At 36.9% G+C, this 16,521-nt stretch overlaps 1 protein-coding gene across 1 annotated transcript in view; it reads left to right on the forward strand.

Moving 5' to 3' along the window:
• The first annotated feature begins 33 nt into the window (after nt 1-33).
• The window catches only part of LOC127858514 (nuclear receptor ROR-beta-like), a 30,161-nt gene continuing 13,673 nt past the window's right edge, over nt 34-16,521 (forward strand). Inside the window, exons 1-7 of the mRNA XM_052395714.1 lie at nt 34-141; nt 1,651-2,297; nt 3,761-3,914; nt 5,350-5,646; nt 7,035-7,243; nt 7,864-7,968; nt 11,943-12,027. Coding sequence (XP_052251674.1) covers nt 1,668-2,297; nt 3,761-3,914; nt 5,350-5,646; nt 7,035-7,243; nt 7,864-7,968; nt 11,943-12,027 — 1,480 coding nt within the window. The 5' untranslated portion in view covers nt 34-141; nt 1,651-1,667. The remainder of the gene's footprint in view (nt 142-1,650; nt 2,298-3,760; nt 3,915-5,349; nt 5,647-7,034; nt 7,244-7,863; nt 7,969-11,942; nt 12,028-16,521) is intronic.

The following is a 16,521-nucleotide window of genomic DNA, read 5'->3' on the forward strand; positions in this document are numbered from 1 at the left end:
TTCCACATTGTGCAAGTGTAGTCACGTGTTGGAAACTAATATCACGTGGTACAGACATTTTGTTCCTACCTTTAAGGTTAAAAGCAAGAACATAATAACAAACCTGGTCGGGCGCCACATTTCGGAAAAATAACGGAAGAGGTAGTGTTTTGGAGCTATTATGCAATATATGAACGAATTCTGGCAGCAATTAACAGAATTCTTTCCGACAATGTCAATCATTTACACTTTACAAAATATACAAAAAATTGAAAATGTACAGCGTCGAGCAGTCCGCTGGGTCAAACAATTTTTCTCCATATGACAGTGTCACCTCCAAACAACAGGAACTTGATTGGCAGACCCTACAAGACAGACGAAATGACACTAAATTAATAATCTTTTTCAAAATTGTTGAAGGTTTAGTAGCCGTGCCACTACCATCATATATCGAGCGACCCACCAGATTCACTCGTTACATGCACCCGGCCCCTCTCTTTCAGACAGATCCACATACCACTGCAGATTATTATAAGTTTTCATTTTTCCCAAGTGCTATTGTGATGTGGAACAACCTCCCTGCCACTACAGTATTACATCCTGATCTTGAAGAGTTTAAGCGGTCCCTGCTTTCCCCTTCTGCCCCTTGAACTCTGAGAGACATGTTTTTATCAGCTTTAACTTTAAATCACTTCACCATGCATGATTGATCGAACATACTTTTATCTTTCTCACTTATTCACTTTTAACACTTTTATCTTGCACTGACTGCGCACCTGTCAATAATACCCGCAAGGGGAGTTAGACAGTATAGATAGATAGATTTTCGAAGATAATCTCAGACTCAGATACCGGTGTTTTCAGTCTTAGTTGGATCTTCTCACATTTCTTATGTAGTCAATATAAATTGCCGCCCTAGAGTCTTTTGATGATTTTGATTTGGCAGACTTTATTCTGAACGCGAATTATTTCAGCTAATTTCTTATGCAATGATTGACTAGTATCAGAAATAACAATGCTCAATTTCAGCTGGGATTTGAGTAGCGCACTCTTTCTTCAAAAGGGCACTTTAGCGATAGGCTCATATTATTGCTTTGGCATAATATGTTCAATATAGCATGTGTTACACAAATATATTTCATATTACATGCATTTTAAAAGAAATTATAGTTTCTGTAACTAAAACAAAACTAGTTACACTGTCAACAATTAGTTAATTTATTGAAACTTCAAATAAAATCTGCGGTATAATAATGTTATCAGAAAAAAGGAAAGAGTTGGGGTCAGACGGGGAAGAATGGGTGCTGTGCCAATCTTTTTAGTTTAAACATATTTATTTTAGCTCGATTGCATCGAAAGCCTCAGGCTTATTGAAACACTCTCGAGTCTGTTTCCTGGGCCTAAAACCAGTACTTGGTGTCTTTTGGGGAAATCTAAAGAACGCTCCCACAGTGGGGATCGAACCCATGACCACTGACCCGGTCGCTTGGCAGACACCTTATCCATTACACCGACCTATTAAAGTCTAGCTGAAGTAATGAATACAGAAGCTGTGAAACTCTTATTCTGTGAACTTTCAAATGTTACATCTTTGAATCTCTTTAAAAACATCTTATTATTGTCATCATTACCATGCATTTTATTCATACACAGTTTACTATATATGTTTAGGCATTCAGCCGTTTAGGATGGATTCCGATTTATCGCACATTATTGAGCAAGCTCTCCTGTATGCATCCCCACTTCCTTTGGGACCAAAACCAGTGGACCTGAATGATGCAGATAATGTTCACCAGAAGGTAACAGTTTTACATGAGCCCAGTTGCCATGCCGACAACATGACGTCTTTAGTGGCAGCGAAAAATGACCTGCTCACTTCTGAAGATGGAATTCACCGTTTTGTCGAGGAGATGGAAACGTTTCCCACCATCACCTCCAATGAAGTGCGAAGCAAGGATTTAATGGGGTCTGATAATTCTAATGAAGACATCAACCCTCATATTAATCTTGACATAACAGACAATTTACATTCCTCCTGGCTTTCCAAAGTGAATCGTTCCACTGACAGCGAAATTATCGGTGAAGAGTTGACCTCGGCCTTAAAGGTTGTGCAGCGTTGTCAGCCAACACTACAGGAAGGGGAACTGGTTATTGGCAGCAATCCACAACCATCTGATTTGCAGCCTAAAATCAAACGTAAAAGAAATCGGGTGAAGAATCCTGACCCCCCACCTGAGGCCATTCTGCCTCCATGTAAGATATGTGATGAAAAGTCATCAGGCTATCACTATGGGACCAATACCTGTGAGCCATGCAAGGTACTATGTTTTAATGTTTCTATAAATCTTTTAACAATCATATGATTTATAGAATTTTGTATTGATAAGTTTTGCCTCAGAAATGATATTTATTTTATTAAAAAGATGCAAGTGTTTTTATAACTACAATAGTTTAAATATAAATGGTTTATAAACATGAAGCTATTAGCTTCAAACAATAATTTATAAAATGGTCCACTAATATCTTATATATGAAAGTACCATACATTTTGCAAAACACTAATTTTACATTTGGTAATGTACTTATCAAACAAAGTATCATTTGCTTGTTTTCTTATATACTGGTAGTCAGCAATTTTTTCCTTCATTATAAAGTACCAGAAAAGTCAAATTTCCCAATTTCTGTCAGAAAAATTCCCAAATAGAGGTTTTCAGAAAGAAAATAAATAAATAAAATAAAATGCACCATTAAGTTAGTTTCCCTATAATGAAGCTCCATGGCTTGAACCTTAGTATTTATAATATTGATTACTTGCCATCACTTAGTTTATATCAATTTTTAAGTATTTGTTAGCAAAATATAAAATACACCAATTTCCAATGTGAAGACTTGAACCTGAATTTTCCCAATTTCAGGGTTTTGCACACAATCTTTTCTCAATAGGGCTGGTACTGGTACTTTTCCCAATTGGGAAAAACAATTGCTGCATAGGAAAAAGTTTTTTCAATGAAATAACAAAGTTTTAATTCTGATACATTATCAATCTTAAATTTTTAAAAATCTGTATACAGCGTATTTAAATATGAAACAATATCACATTTATGTCCACTTGTGGACTTAAATTGACAAAAAAATTATACAGTTTGCAAGTATTTTAGACTCAAGCTTTCTAAACCCGGGCATTAGGTTCTCTTTAAATTACTGTAAAATCATTATTAATACTGGGACGTGAACTTTTGTTGATCTCATTGGTTGACCAGTCCACTAGGTTTCAGTGATTTCAATTGAAGCAGTATCCTGCATTTTGATGCAATGCAAGTTGCAATTTTCTCATTTTTGACTCCTGCACAAAATTAGCCTTACATCATTTTGACACATTTGTTTTCCACAATCCAACTTGAAAAATGACCCGAAATGATCATTTATGGAAATAATAAAATTTTTGTGAAAATGTTTTTCATTATTATGATAAATAAGTTATAACAAAACCTTAAACATGCATTTAGGAACATTTCAAGTTACTTCAGTATTTTGACCATTATGATTTTTAGTTTGACCCCTCATTATTTTGAGACCTTGGGTCAATTTTTGACTACTGGTTTACATAATCTACTGAAATCCTTGGTGTAACATAAATATATCTGAGAATGGCCTCTTTATTATTTCCAGAAATCAACGAAAAAACGTGTTCACAAAAAATATTCTTTTTAATTACCACAAAATTTGATGCCGGTGAATATTATAAATGATTTTACATTATATTTATTTTGCTTTCTTAAAGGCTTTCTTTCGCCGCACGCTAAAAAAGAAAGAGGTCAACTACCAGTGCAAATGTCAGAAGGGGGAACAGGAAATGTGGAAGCAAGGGCCATACAAAAATGGCTGCCCAGCGTGTAGATATGAAAGATGTCTAATGATGGGGATGTCACAAAATGGTTTGAAATTTTTATGACAAGTAGTGTTCTCTAAGGTCTTTTTCTGGTCATTTTCACCAAAATGCAATTTTCGTATTGGGAATTTTTTCGAAACAAAAGTACACTGATATGGGAAAAAATGAATTTTATATAACTCTTTATAATAATTATAATTATAACAAATCATATAAATGATAGCTATATTCTTTGTTATATCTAATGGAAATAAAATTGGGATATAGTATTATCCTTAGTCACTTCTTAAAAAAATTCAACGTTGTAACTTTCTTTCAATTCTTTTTTGCACTTTGGGAATGGGTCTGTTTAATGAATCCATAGATACTCCACGAAAAAGCCTGATGACACTATGCTTTCTCTTTTCGGGAACCTCGTTTGTCACACTGATTTTTGATATGTAGAATATTGTCGACATGAAGAGAATTTAGCAGCTGGCCAATACTATCACATTTTATAGACCCTGGACTAGTGGTTGACTGTAAAGCTTCTTTTTTATTTGCAATAAGGTTTCAATGTAAAATCAAAGCTTAAGTTTGTTTTGAAGGTCTCATTTATTTGACTCAAACCAAACCTACCCCCAGTATAATATAGTATATTATAAAGTATAGTACATAGTGTACCTTAAGACAGAATAGTTCAGACAGTCAGGTCACTGAATATGGGTTACTGTTTTATTATAAAAAGCTTTTTTTATATTTCAAATTACAATTGTTATTCAATATTTGTAAAATTATAATCCATCACAAATACTGCTTGATAACTGTTTATAAACCAGTAATTATGTCCCCTTAGAAGTAGTGGGAGTATATTTAGTTGCATTAGTCCGCTAGTTGGTCACAGGGGCACACATGTTTTACCAACATCTCTTGTTGATATAGTAACACACATTATGACACATATCCCATTCTCAGCCTGTATTTCAGTAGATAAACATGAACGTTTCAAAACGCAAATGTTATTGGATATTAACACAATAATTTTCCCTATCTAATACAGCTAGATAGTATTTATAAGCAGGTAACTATGCCCCCCCCCTTCCAAGAAGTTGGATTATATTTCTTTGCATTTGTCTGCCAGTTGGTCACAAGGGCAAACATATTTTACAAATATCTCTTAATGATTAAATAACATTCATATTCCATAAGCAGCCTATATTTCATTAGATAAACATAACAATCTTTACCAATTAATACGTGCATCCATGTATACAGCACACTTAATTTTTTAAATGCCAACATGGTGTCTATTATGGGTAATAGTAATATCATAATTAATTTTGTACAAATTAGCAATCAGAAAAGCCTTGTTTCAATTAATATCCTTCAACCACTTATTAAAATCAAATTTTGGGATTGAAAACTGTGTGTAATTTATGTTTCAGTACGGTACTAGACATAGTCCCTTATGTTGTGTTCAATTGAAATGTGTTCTTCTCCAGCTATCAAAATCGGCCGTTACACAACCAACCACAAAAACAAGAATATCAAAGAGGTGAAGACACTTGAAGCGCAAGAAAAGAGCCTCAATAAGAATTTGGGAACCAGTCTGTCCAATGGGAACCAGACAATTTCCACAGTTGAGGTGGTGATAATAGAAAACCAGTCAAGTGATTTGAATGAACCAATCGCAGGGACCAGCTATTGTATAGAATTGCAGAAGGGTATGGATGAGGGAAATCTGTTGGAAATCGCCTTTACACAAGCTGCTGATAATACTAGTTTGGAGTCCTTGATTAGTAAGTTTAAATCAAGTTTGAAAATTAGCATGTCAGCCTTTTTAAGGGCAAAGTGTGAAATCATTAGTAAGGCTTTTCATTTCCATAGATTTTTTAATATCAATTAATTTTAAATGTCATTGAATTTTCACACTTTTTGTGCTTTGTGTAACCAGTCCAGGGGCCGTATTCCAGTAGCTTCTTAAGTTAAAAAGTAACTTAAGTTGAAACATTGCGCAATATTTTTTCTTATCTCCGCCATTGTTTCTTTAAACATAAGATTTCACTAAAGTTAAATTCTGGTAGCTTAATAAACTTAATAATTTCTTAACTCTGTGTATTTTTTCTCATATATTTAAAATTTAAGTTAAATTCCTTTAACTCTTAAAGCAATTTCTTAAAGACAAATACTAAGCGTCTCATGTTTTGTTTTTTTACATTTCAAATTTAACTTAAGAAATTTATTTAAGAAATTTCTTAACTTAAGTGAAAACTTAAGAAGCTACTGGAATACGGCCCCTGAGGGGCACTTGGGATGGGGTGGATAAGCAAGGCTTAGGACCTGGCTTTATATTTTGCTTTAGATCTTTCCCATGTCCTTGTTTCATTTTAGTGTTAAACCTATTTATTTATGCTTGATTGCATCGAAAGCCCAAGGCTTATTGAAACGCTCTTGAATCCACTTAGTGGGTAGAACCAGTAGATTGTGTCTTTGGGGAGATATCGGGAAGGCCCCCGATGACCTCCAGAAGGCTAGGTGGACATAATATCCACTATGCCATGGAGACCTTTAGCCTTTAAAGGGAAAAGTGTGAGAGCAGTAGTAAAAAGTAATTTTCAAAAGTATAGTTAAAGGGACTTGTTCACAGATTTTCGTGTTTTTTTAAATCTCAGTAAAAAGTTTAACTTACCAATCTATAATGTTCTGAACTGTCTTAATTACAATAGCAAAAAAAGAAGAATACTCTTACTAAGTGACTTTTTTGGAACATTGTCATGTTTCCAAAGTGTGAACCATTACCATTAAAGCTTAATTAAAGGCTGAGTGAGAAACTATCGTATCTGATATTATTTTAGGGGTAGCTGCTGGGGGGGGGGGCATAAAAAATGGCATATTGTAAAATCAAGTCAGTCTGGGTACATTTTTTAATTAGCTTGCTTCACCATAGGATTTTTTTGGTATACAAATGTAAGGAAGGTTTTTTAGACAAAGGCTTTATTGTTGTTTATTCCATTAATTAAAACGCATTGTATTTTCTCACTTTTTGTATCCCCAGTCCAGGGAGGCAATTGGGCGGAGTTGCAAAAAGGAGCATAAAAGGCACAGCAATCAGCTTTATATTTCGGTCTTTCTCTCGCTAGTTTTTGGTATGTGTGTCTGAGATACCATTCTCTCATGTACCTTTCAGGTAAAATGTTATCTTCAGCGTCAGGGGAGGGAACTGGTTGTCAGTCGAGCCCCACAGAGTTCTCTCAGGGTTCTAGCTCATCATTCCAACAGTCGAAGGACAGTGAATTACATTCTTCACAATCAACTGGTTTAACACAGAAGAGCTCATCAGAGTCAGCCAGTGTGACCACTATTCCCCATTATTTACGCATGGGAATAACACTGAAGGTACAGCAATCTTTTTTGCTTAAGAGGGAAAAGTACCAGTACTGCGCCTATTTGGAAAAATTATGTTGAAAACCTCTGCATTGACAAAATTTGCGTCATGAAATCTTCTGATTAGAAATTATAGGTCTTTTTAATGTCTTAGATGTTAATTGCACAAACCCATCTAAACATCTTTTACATTACGTTTTGCTGAAATGTTCAGTGTCAGTGCTGATCTTATCTGTTCACTTGCAGAAACTGCGCTTTTTGATTAAAATTTTGAATAATTCTGTAAGAAATTGACACATTTGTGAATAATTTTGTAGGAAATTGTCACATTTGTGAATAATTGTGTAGGAAATTGACACACTTGTGAATAGATTAATTGAGTAGGAAATCAAGACAAGTGTGAATACTTTTTGAGGAAATGACACAATTTTTGATAATTTTGTAGGAAACTGACACACTTGTGAATAATTGTGTAGGAAATTGAGACACTTATAAATATTTTTTTTTAGGAAATGACACAACTTTGGATCATTTTGAAGGAAATTGACACAATTGTGGATCATTTTGTAGGAAATTGACACACTTGTGGATAATGTTGTAGGAAATTTGCACAATTGTGGATAATGTTGTAGGAAATTGACACAATTGTTAAGACCCTGACAGAGGCACATCGTACTACACAGCTCATTCAGTCTGTGCCAATTGAGCAGGTCAGACAGAGGCAAGCTGAGTATCTTGTAAGTCAATATCGTGTCATCAATTTTTGTATAAATATTTATAATAATTTATACCGTAATATAAATAAGTATGTTTCAGCCTTAAATAATACAATGCATATAGAGTTTTAAACCAATTAATTTTAGCTCAATTGCATCAACAGCCTAAGGCTTATTAAAACATTAATGAGTCCGTACCTGGGTAGATCTAAGGAACCCCCTACAGTGGAGATCAAACCTGAGTCCGTACATGGGTAGATCTAAGGAACCCCCTACAGTGGAGACATTAATAAGTCCGTACCTGGGTAGATCTAAGGAACCCCCTACAGTGGAGATCAAACCTGAGTCCGTACCTGGGTAGATCGAAGGAACCCCCTACAGTGGAGACATTAATGAGTCCGTACCTGGGTAGATCTAAGGAACCCCCTACAGTGGAGATCAAACCTGAGTCCGTACCTGGGTAGATCTAAGGAACCCCCTACAGTGGAGACATTAATGAGTCCGTACCTGGGTAGATCTAAGGAGCCCCCTACAGTGGAGATCAAACCTGAGTCCGTACCTGGGTAGATCTAAGGAACCCCCTACAGTGGAGACATTAATGAGTCCGTACCTGGGTAGATCTAAGGAACCCCCTACAGTGGAGACATTAATGAGTCCGTACCTGGGTAGATCTAAGGAACCCCCTACAGTGGAGACATTAATGAGCTGTACCTGGGTAGATCTTAGGAACCCCCTACAGTGGAGATCAAACCTGAGTCCGTACCTTGGTAGATCGAAGGAACACCCTACAGTGGAGACATTAATGAGTCCGTACCTTGGTAGATCTTAGAAACCCCCTACAGTGGAGACATTAATGAGTCTGTACCTGGGTAGATCTAAGGAACCCCCTACAGTGGAGATCAAATCTGAGTCCGTACCTGGGTAGATCTAAGGAACCCCCTACAGTGGAGACATTAATGAGTCCGTTCCTGGGTAGATCTAAGGAACCCCCTACAGTGGAGACATTAATGAGTCCGTACCTGGGTAGATCGAAGGAACCCCCTACAGTGGAGACATTAATGAGTCCGTACCTGGGTAGATTTAAGGAACTCCCTACAGTGGAGACATTAATGAGTCTGTACCTGGGTAGATCTAAGGAACCCCCTACAAAGGAGACATTAATGAGTCCGTACCTGGGTAGATCTAAGGAACCCCCTACAGTGGAGACATTAATGAGTCCGTACCTGGGTAGATTTAAGGAACCCCCTACAGTGGAGACATTAATGAGTCCGTACCTGGGTAGATCTAAGGAACCCCCTACAGTGGAGATCAAACCTGAGTCCGTACCTGGGTAGATCTAAGGAACCCCCTACAGTGGAGACATTAATGAGTCCGTACCTGGGTAGATCTAAGGAACCCCCTACAGTGGAGACATTAATGAGTCCATACCTGGGTAGACTTAAGGAACTCCCTACAGTGGAGACATTAATGAGTCCGTACCTGGGTAGATCTAAGGAACCCCCTACAGTGGAGACATTAATGAGTACGTACCTGGGTAGATTGAAGGAACCCCCTACAGTGGAAACATTAATGAGTCCATACCTGGGTAGATCTAAGGAACCCCCTACAGTGGAGACATTAATGAGTCCGTACCTGGGTAGATCTAAGGAACCCCCTACAGTGGAGATCAAACCTGTGACGTCTCGGTCGCTAGGCAGACACCATATCCATTATGAGTCGGCGACTTACAATGACATCAGTTCTAATGACAAAAAGAAGATTCTTTTGACAATGATCTACCTGGGTAGATTTAAGGAACCCCCTACAGTGGAGACATTAATGAGTCCGTACCTGGGTAGATCTAAGGAACCCCCTACAGTGGAGACATTAATGAGTCCGTACCTGGGTAGATCTAAGGAACCTCCTACAGTGGAGACATTAATGAGTCCGTACCTGGGTAGATTTAAGGAACCCCCTACAGTGGAGACATTAATGAGTCCGTACCTGGGTAGATCTAAGGAACCCCCTACAGTGGAGATCAAACCTGAGTCCGTACCTGGGTAGATCTAAGGAACCCCCTACAGTGGAGACATTAATGAGTCCGTACCTGGGTAGATCTAAGGAACCCCCTACAGTGGAGACATTAATGAGTCCATACCTGGGTAGATCTAAGGAACCTCCTACAGTGGAGACATTAATGAGTCTGTACCTGGGTAGATTTAAGGAACTCCCTACAGTGGAGACATTAATGAGTCCGTACCTGGGTAGATCTAAGGAACCCCCTACAGTGGAGACATTAATGAGTCCGTACCTGGGTAGATTGAAGGAACCCCCTATAGTGGAGACATTAATGAGTCCATACCTGGGTAGATCTAAGGAACCCCCTACAGTGGAGACATTAATGAGTCCGTACCTGGGTAGATCTAAGGAACCCTCTACAGTGGAGATCAAACCTGTGACGTCTCGGTCGCTAGGCAGACATCATATCCATTATGAGTCGGCGACTTACAATGACATCAGTTCTAATGACAAAAAGAAGATTCTTTTGACAATGAAAAGAGCAGTTTGATTTCTAATAATGTTAATTTCAAAAGCACTTGGCGCTAAAGGAATGTATATTTATATATCTTAATCAGTAATATACTATTTACTTTATAAACTCATAGTCGGCTATGGAATATATTGGAATTACTAATCATGTAGCCTGAGCACGGAGCATGTAAAGTAAAAAAAACTAGGTCACAAGGGCAACTCTAAGAAAACCTTTAAACACTATAAATACCTTACTTGTGACCAAACAGCAATACATCATAGTGTGAAGGCTTGTCATTTGCTCTATCGCCCAATTGGTGCAAAAAGTATTATGTGGCATTGAAATTAGAAGGCACATAGTATCTTTTTGCACCTATAGGGCGATATTTAAAACTGGGTCACTTAAAGTAGATAAAAAGGTCACCAGGTCATATATATTATTGTTTTTGGACATTGATCTCAGCTCAGCTTTTTTTGGGCCATCATGTCCTTTTGTTAACCAGGTTTTCCAAAGGAAAAAACTGGTTATTAGATTGGCGAATGCGGGCGGGCTGACTGGCGGGCGGGCGGAACAAGCTTGTCCGGGCCATAACTATGTCGTTCATTGTCAGATTTTAAAATCATTCGGCACATATGTTCACCATCATAGAACGGTGTGTCGCGCGAAAGAATTGCATCAATATCTCCAATTTCAAGGTCACACTTTGAGTTCAAAGGTCAAAAATGGCCATAAATGAGCTTGTCCGGGCCATAACTTCACATTTGTTCACCATCATTGGACGGTGTGTCGCGCGAAAGAATTACGTCGATATCTCCAAGGTCAAGGTCACACTTAGAGTTTAAAGGTCAAAAATGGCCATAAATGAGCTTGTCCAGGCCATAAATATGTCATTCAATGTCAGATTTTTGGGACATTTGTTCACCATCATTGTATGGTGTGTCGCGCGAAAGAATTACGTAGATATCTCCAAGGTCAAGGTCGCCATAACTAAAAAAAGATTGATAGATTGATTTTGAAACAAGGGGGGTAATTGTGATGAACAATCAGAAGCAATGCACATTTTGAGTTGCAGTTGTCTCCCTTTATCAGACTTTTTGTTATTGAAAACCTGGTTTTGTGACAATTTTGTCCCTTGTTTTTGTATTTTGCTAGGTTAAGATGTGCAAATGTGATTTTTTTTTCTAAATTATAATTTTGAAATATCTGTCAACTGAAATGTTAAGAGTCTTTATGATTGACCTGGAAATAATTGTGTAGCTTTATTTATTTTCATGGTCATGAAGTTTCATGGAATCATAAAATCTGGCGTTTTTGTTTTATCTTAAATTCAAAGATTGTTTTTTATGTCTGATATAAGACTTGAGACTTTGACATCTGATTTCCTGGTTAAGAGGGGCAGAAAATTAGTGTCTGACAAAAAAGATTAGTTTCACAGTAATATTTTACCATCATATTCTATAACGTTTTTTTTTGTATGATTAAGGAAAAGTATCACCTGAAGACACAGTTGTTTGGAGAAATGAGGGCCATTTCACGTGCAGAATTCACGGAGTTCTTCAAAGCTACAGGTATTCAATTCTATTTCATGTGAATAATTCATGAACTTCTTCAAAGCTACAGGTATTCAATGCTATTTCATGTGCAGATTTCATGGAGTTCTTCAAAGATACTGGTATTCAATGCTATTGCATATGAAGAATTCATGGAGTTCTTCAAAGCTACAGGTATTCAATGCCATTTCATGTGCAGAATTCATTGGGTTTCTCAAAGCTACAGGTATTCAATTCCAGTTCACATGCTGAATTCATGGAGTTCTTCAAAGCTACAAATGTTCAATGCCATTTCATGTGCACAATTCATGGAGTTCTTTAAAGCTACAGGTTATCTATGCTATTTTACATGCTTAATGCATGGAGTTTTTCAAAGCTACAGGTATTCAATGCTGTTTCATGTGCTGAATTCATGGAGTTCTTCAAGGCTACAGGTATTCAATGCTATTTCATGTGCAGAATTCATGGAGTTCTTCAAAGCTACAGGTATTCAATGCTATTTCATGTGCAGAATTCATGGACTTCTTCAAAGCTACAGGTATTCAATGCTGTTTCATGTGCTGAATTCATGGAGTTCTTCAAAGTTACAGGTATTCAATGCTGTTTCACGTGCTGAATTCATGGAGTTCTTCAAAGCTACAGGTATTCAATGCTATTTCATTTACAGAATTCATGAAGTTCTTCAAAGCTACAGGTATTCAATGCTATTTCATGTGCACAATTCATGGAGTGCTTTAAAGCTACAGGTTATCTATGCTATTTCACATGTGTAATGCATGGAGTTCCTCAGAGCTACAGGTATTCAATGCTGTTTCATGTGCTGAATTCATGGAGTTCTTCAAAGCTACAGGTGTTCAATGCTATTTCATGTGCAGAATTCATGGATTTATTCAAAGCTGCAGGTATTCAATGCTATTTCACATGCAGAGTTCATGGAGTTCTTCAAAGCTACTGGTATTCATGCCATTTCACGTGAAGAATTCATGGAGTTCTTCAAAGCTACAGGTATCTAATTCCATTTCATGTGCAGAATTCATGGAGTTCTTCAAAGCTACAGGTATTCAATGTTATTTCATGTGCAGAATTCATGGAGTTCTTCAAAGCTACAGGTATTTAATGCTATTTAGCATGCAGAATTCATGAAGTCTTTCAAAGCTACAGGTATTTAATGCCATTTCACGTGCAGAATTCATGGAATTCTTCAAAGCTACAGGTATTTAATGCTTTTTGACATGCAGAATTATGGAGTTCTTCAAAGCTACATGTATTTAATGCCATTTCTCGTGCAGAATTCATGGAGTTCTTCAAAGCTACAGGTATTTAATGCCATTTCATGTGAAGAATTCATGGAGTTCTTCAATGCTACAGGTATTGAATGCCATTTCACATGCAGAATTCATGGTGTTCTTCAAAGCTACAGGTATTAAATGCCATTTCACGTGCAGAATTCATGGAGTTCTTCAAAGCTACAGGTATTTAATGCCATATCACTTGCAGAATTCATGGAGTTCTTCAAAGCTACAGGTATTTAATGCCATTTCATGTGCAGAATTCATGGAGTATTTCAAAGCTACAGGTATTAAATGCCCTTTAACATGCAGAATTCATGGAGTTCTTCAAAGCTACAGGTATTCAATGCTATTACACATGCAGAATTTGTAGAGTTCTTCAAAGCTACAGGCATTCAATGCTATTTCACATTCAGAATTCATGGAGTTCTTCAAAGCTAAAGGTATTCTATGCAATTTCACATGCAGAATTCATGGAGTTCTTCAAAGCTACAGAAATTTAATGCCTTTTGGCATGCATAATTCATGACGTTCTTCAAAACTACAGGTATTTAATGCCATTTCACATGCAGAATTCATGGAATTCTTCAAAGCTACAGGTATTTAATGCCATTTCATGTGCAGAATTCATGGAGTTCTTCAAAGCTACAGGTATTCATTGCTATTTCATGTGCACAATTTATGGAGTCCTTTAAAGCTACAGGTTATCTATGCTATTTCACATGCGTATCGCATGGAGTTCTTCAAAGCAACAGGTATTCAATGCTATTTCATGTGCAGAATTCATGGAGTTCTTCAAAGCTACAGGTATTCAATGCTTTTTCACGTGCAGAATTCATGGAGTTCTTAAAAGCTACAGGTATTTAATGCTATTTGGCATGCAGAATTCATGAAGTTCTTCAAAGCTACAGTTATTTAATTCCATTTCACGTGCAGAATTCATGGAATTCTTCAAAGCTACAGGTATTTAATGCTATTCGACATGCAGAATTCATGGAGTTCTTCAAAGCTACATGTATTTAATGCAATTTCACGTGAAAAATTCATGGATTTATTAAAAGCTGCAGGTATTCAATGCTATTTCACACGCAGAGTTCATGGAGTTCTTCAAAGCTACTTGTATTCAATGCCATTTCACGTAAAGAATTCACGGAGTTTTTCAAAGCTACAGGTATTTCATGTGCAGAATTCATGGAGTTCTTCAAAGCTACAGGTATTCAATGTTATTTCATGTGCAAAATTCATGGAGTTCTTCAAAGCTACAGGTATTCAATGCTATTTTACATGCAGAATTCATGGAGTTCTTCAAAGCTTATGGTATTCAATGCCATTTCACGTGCAGAATTCATGGAGTTCTTCAAAGCTTCAGGTATTTAATGCTATTTGGCATGCATATTTCATGACGTTCTTCAAAGCTACAGGTATTTAATGCCATTTCATGTGCAGAATTCATGGAGTTCTTCAAAGCTACAGATATTCAATGCTATTTCACATGCAGAATTCATGACGTTCTTCAAAGCTACAGGTATTTAATGCCAATTCACGTGCAGAAGTCATGGAGTTCTTCAAAGCTACAGGTATTCAATGCCATTTCATGCGCAGAATTCATTGAGTTCTTCAAAGCTACAGGTATTTAATGCCATTTCACATGCAGAATTCATGGAGTTCTTCAAAGCTTCAGGTATTCAATGCTGTTTCACGTGCTTAATTCATGGTGTTCTTCAAAGCTACAGGTATTCAATGCTATTTCACGTGCAGAATTCATGGAATTCTTCAAAGCTACAGGTATTGAATGCTATTCGACATGCAGAATTCATGGAGTTCTTCAAAGCTACATGTATTTAAAGCAATTTCACGTGCAGAATTCATGGAGTTCTTCGAAGCTACAGGTATTTAATGCCATTTCACGTGCAGAATTCATGGAGTTCTCCAAAGCTACAGGTATTCAATGCCATTTCATGTATAGAATTCACGGATATCTTTAAAGTTACAGGTATTCAATGCTATTTCATGTGCAGAATTCATGGAGTTCTTCACTGCTACAGGTATTCAATGCTATTTCACATGTAGAATTCATGGAGTTCTTCAAAGCTACTGGTATTCAATGCTATTTTGCATGCAGAATTCATGGAGTTCTTCAAAGCTACAGGTATTTAATGCCATTTCACGTGCAGAACTCATTGAGTTCTTCAAAGCTACAGGTATTCAATTCTATTTCACGTGCAGAATTCATGGAGTTCTTCAAAGCTGCAGGTAATTAATGCCATTTCACATGCAGAATTCATGGAATTCTTCAAAGCTACAGGTATTCAATGCCATTTCATGTATAGAATTCATGGAGTTCTTCAAAGCTACAGGTATTCAATGCTATTTCACGTGCAGAATTCATGGAGTTCTTCAAAGCTACAGGTATTCAATGCCATTTCATGTATAGAATTCATGGAGTTTTTCAAAGATACAGGTATTCAATGCTATTTCACATGCGTAACTCATGGAGTTCTTCAAAGCTACAGGTTTTCAATGCCATTTCACGGGTAGAATTCATGGAGTTCTTTAAAGCCACAGGTATTCAATGCCATTTCATGTATAGAATTCATGAACTTCTTCAAAGCTACAGGTATTGAATGCTATTTTATGTTTAGAAAGCTACAGGTATTCATTGCCATTTCATGTATAGAATTCACTGATATCTTTAAAGCTACAGGTATTCAATGCTATTTCACATGCAGAATTCATGGAGTTCTTCAAAGCTACTGGTATTCAATGCTATTTTGCATGCAGAATTCATGGAGTTCTTCAAAGCTACAGGTATTTAATGCCATTTCACGTGCAGAACTCATTGAGTTCTTCAAAGCTACAGGTATTCAATGCTATTTCACGTGCAGAATTCATGGAGTTTTCTTCAAAGCTGCAGGTAATTAATGCCATTTCACATGCAGAATTCATGGAATTATTCAAAGCTACAGGTATTCAATGCCATTTCATGTATAGAATTCATGGAGTTCTTCAAAGCTACAGGTATTCAATGCTATTTCACGTGCAGAATTCATGGAGTTCTTCAAAGCTACAGGTATTCAATGCCATTTCATGTGCAGAATTCATGGAGTTCTTCAAAGCTACAGGTATTCAATGCCATTTCACGTGCAGAATTCATGGAGTTTTTCAAAGCTACAGGTATTCAATGCTATTTCACATGCGTAACTCATGGAGTTCTTCAAAGCTA

The sequence above is a fragment of the Dreissena polymorpha genome, chromosome 14 (assembly GCF_020536995.1).
Source record: "Dreissena polymorpha isolate Duluth1 chromosome 14, UMN_Dpol_1.0, whole genome shotgun sequence".
Lineage (NCBI taxonomy): Eukaryota > Metazoa > Mollusca > Bivalvia > Myida > Dreissenidae > Dreissena > Dreissena polymorpha.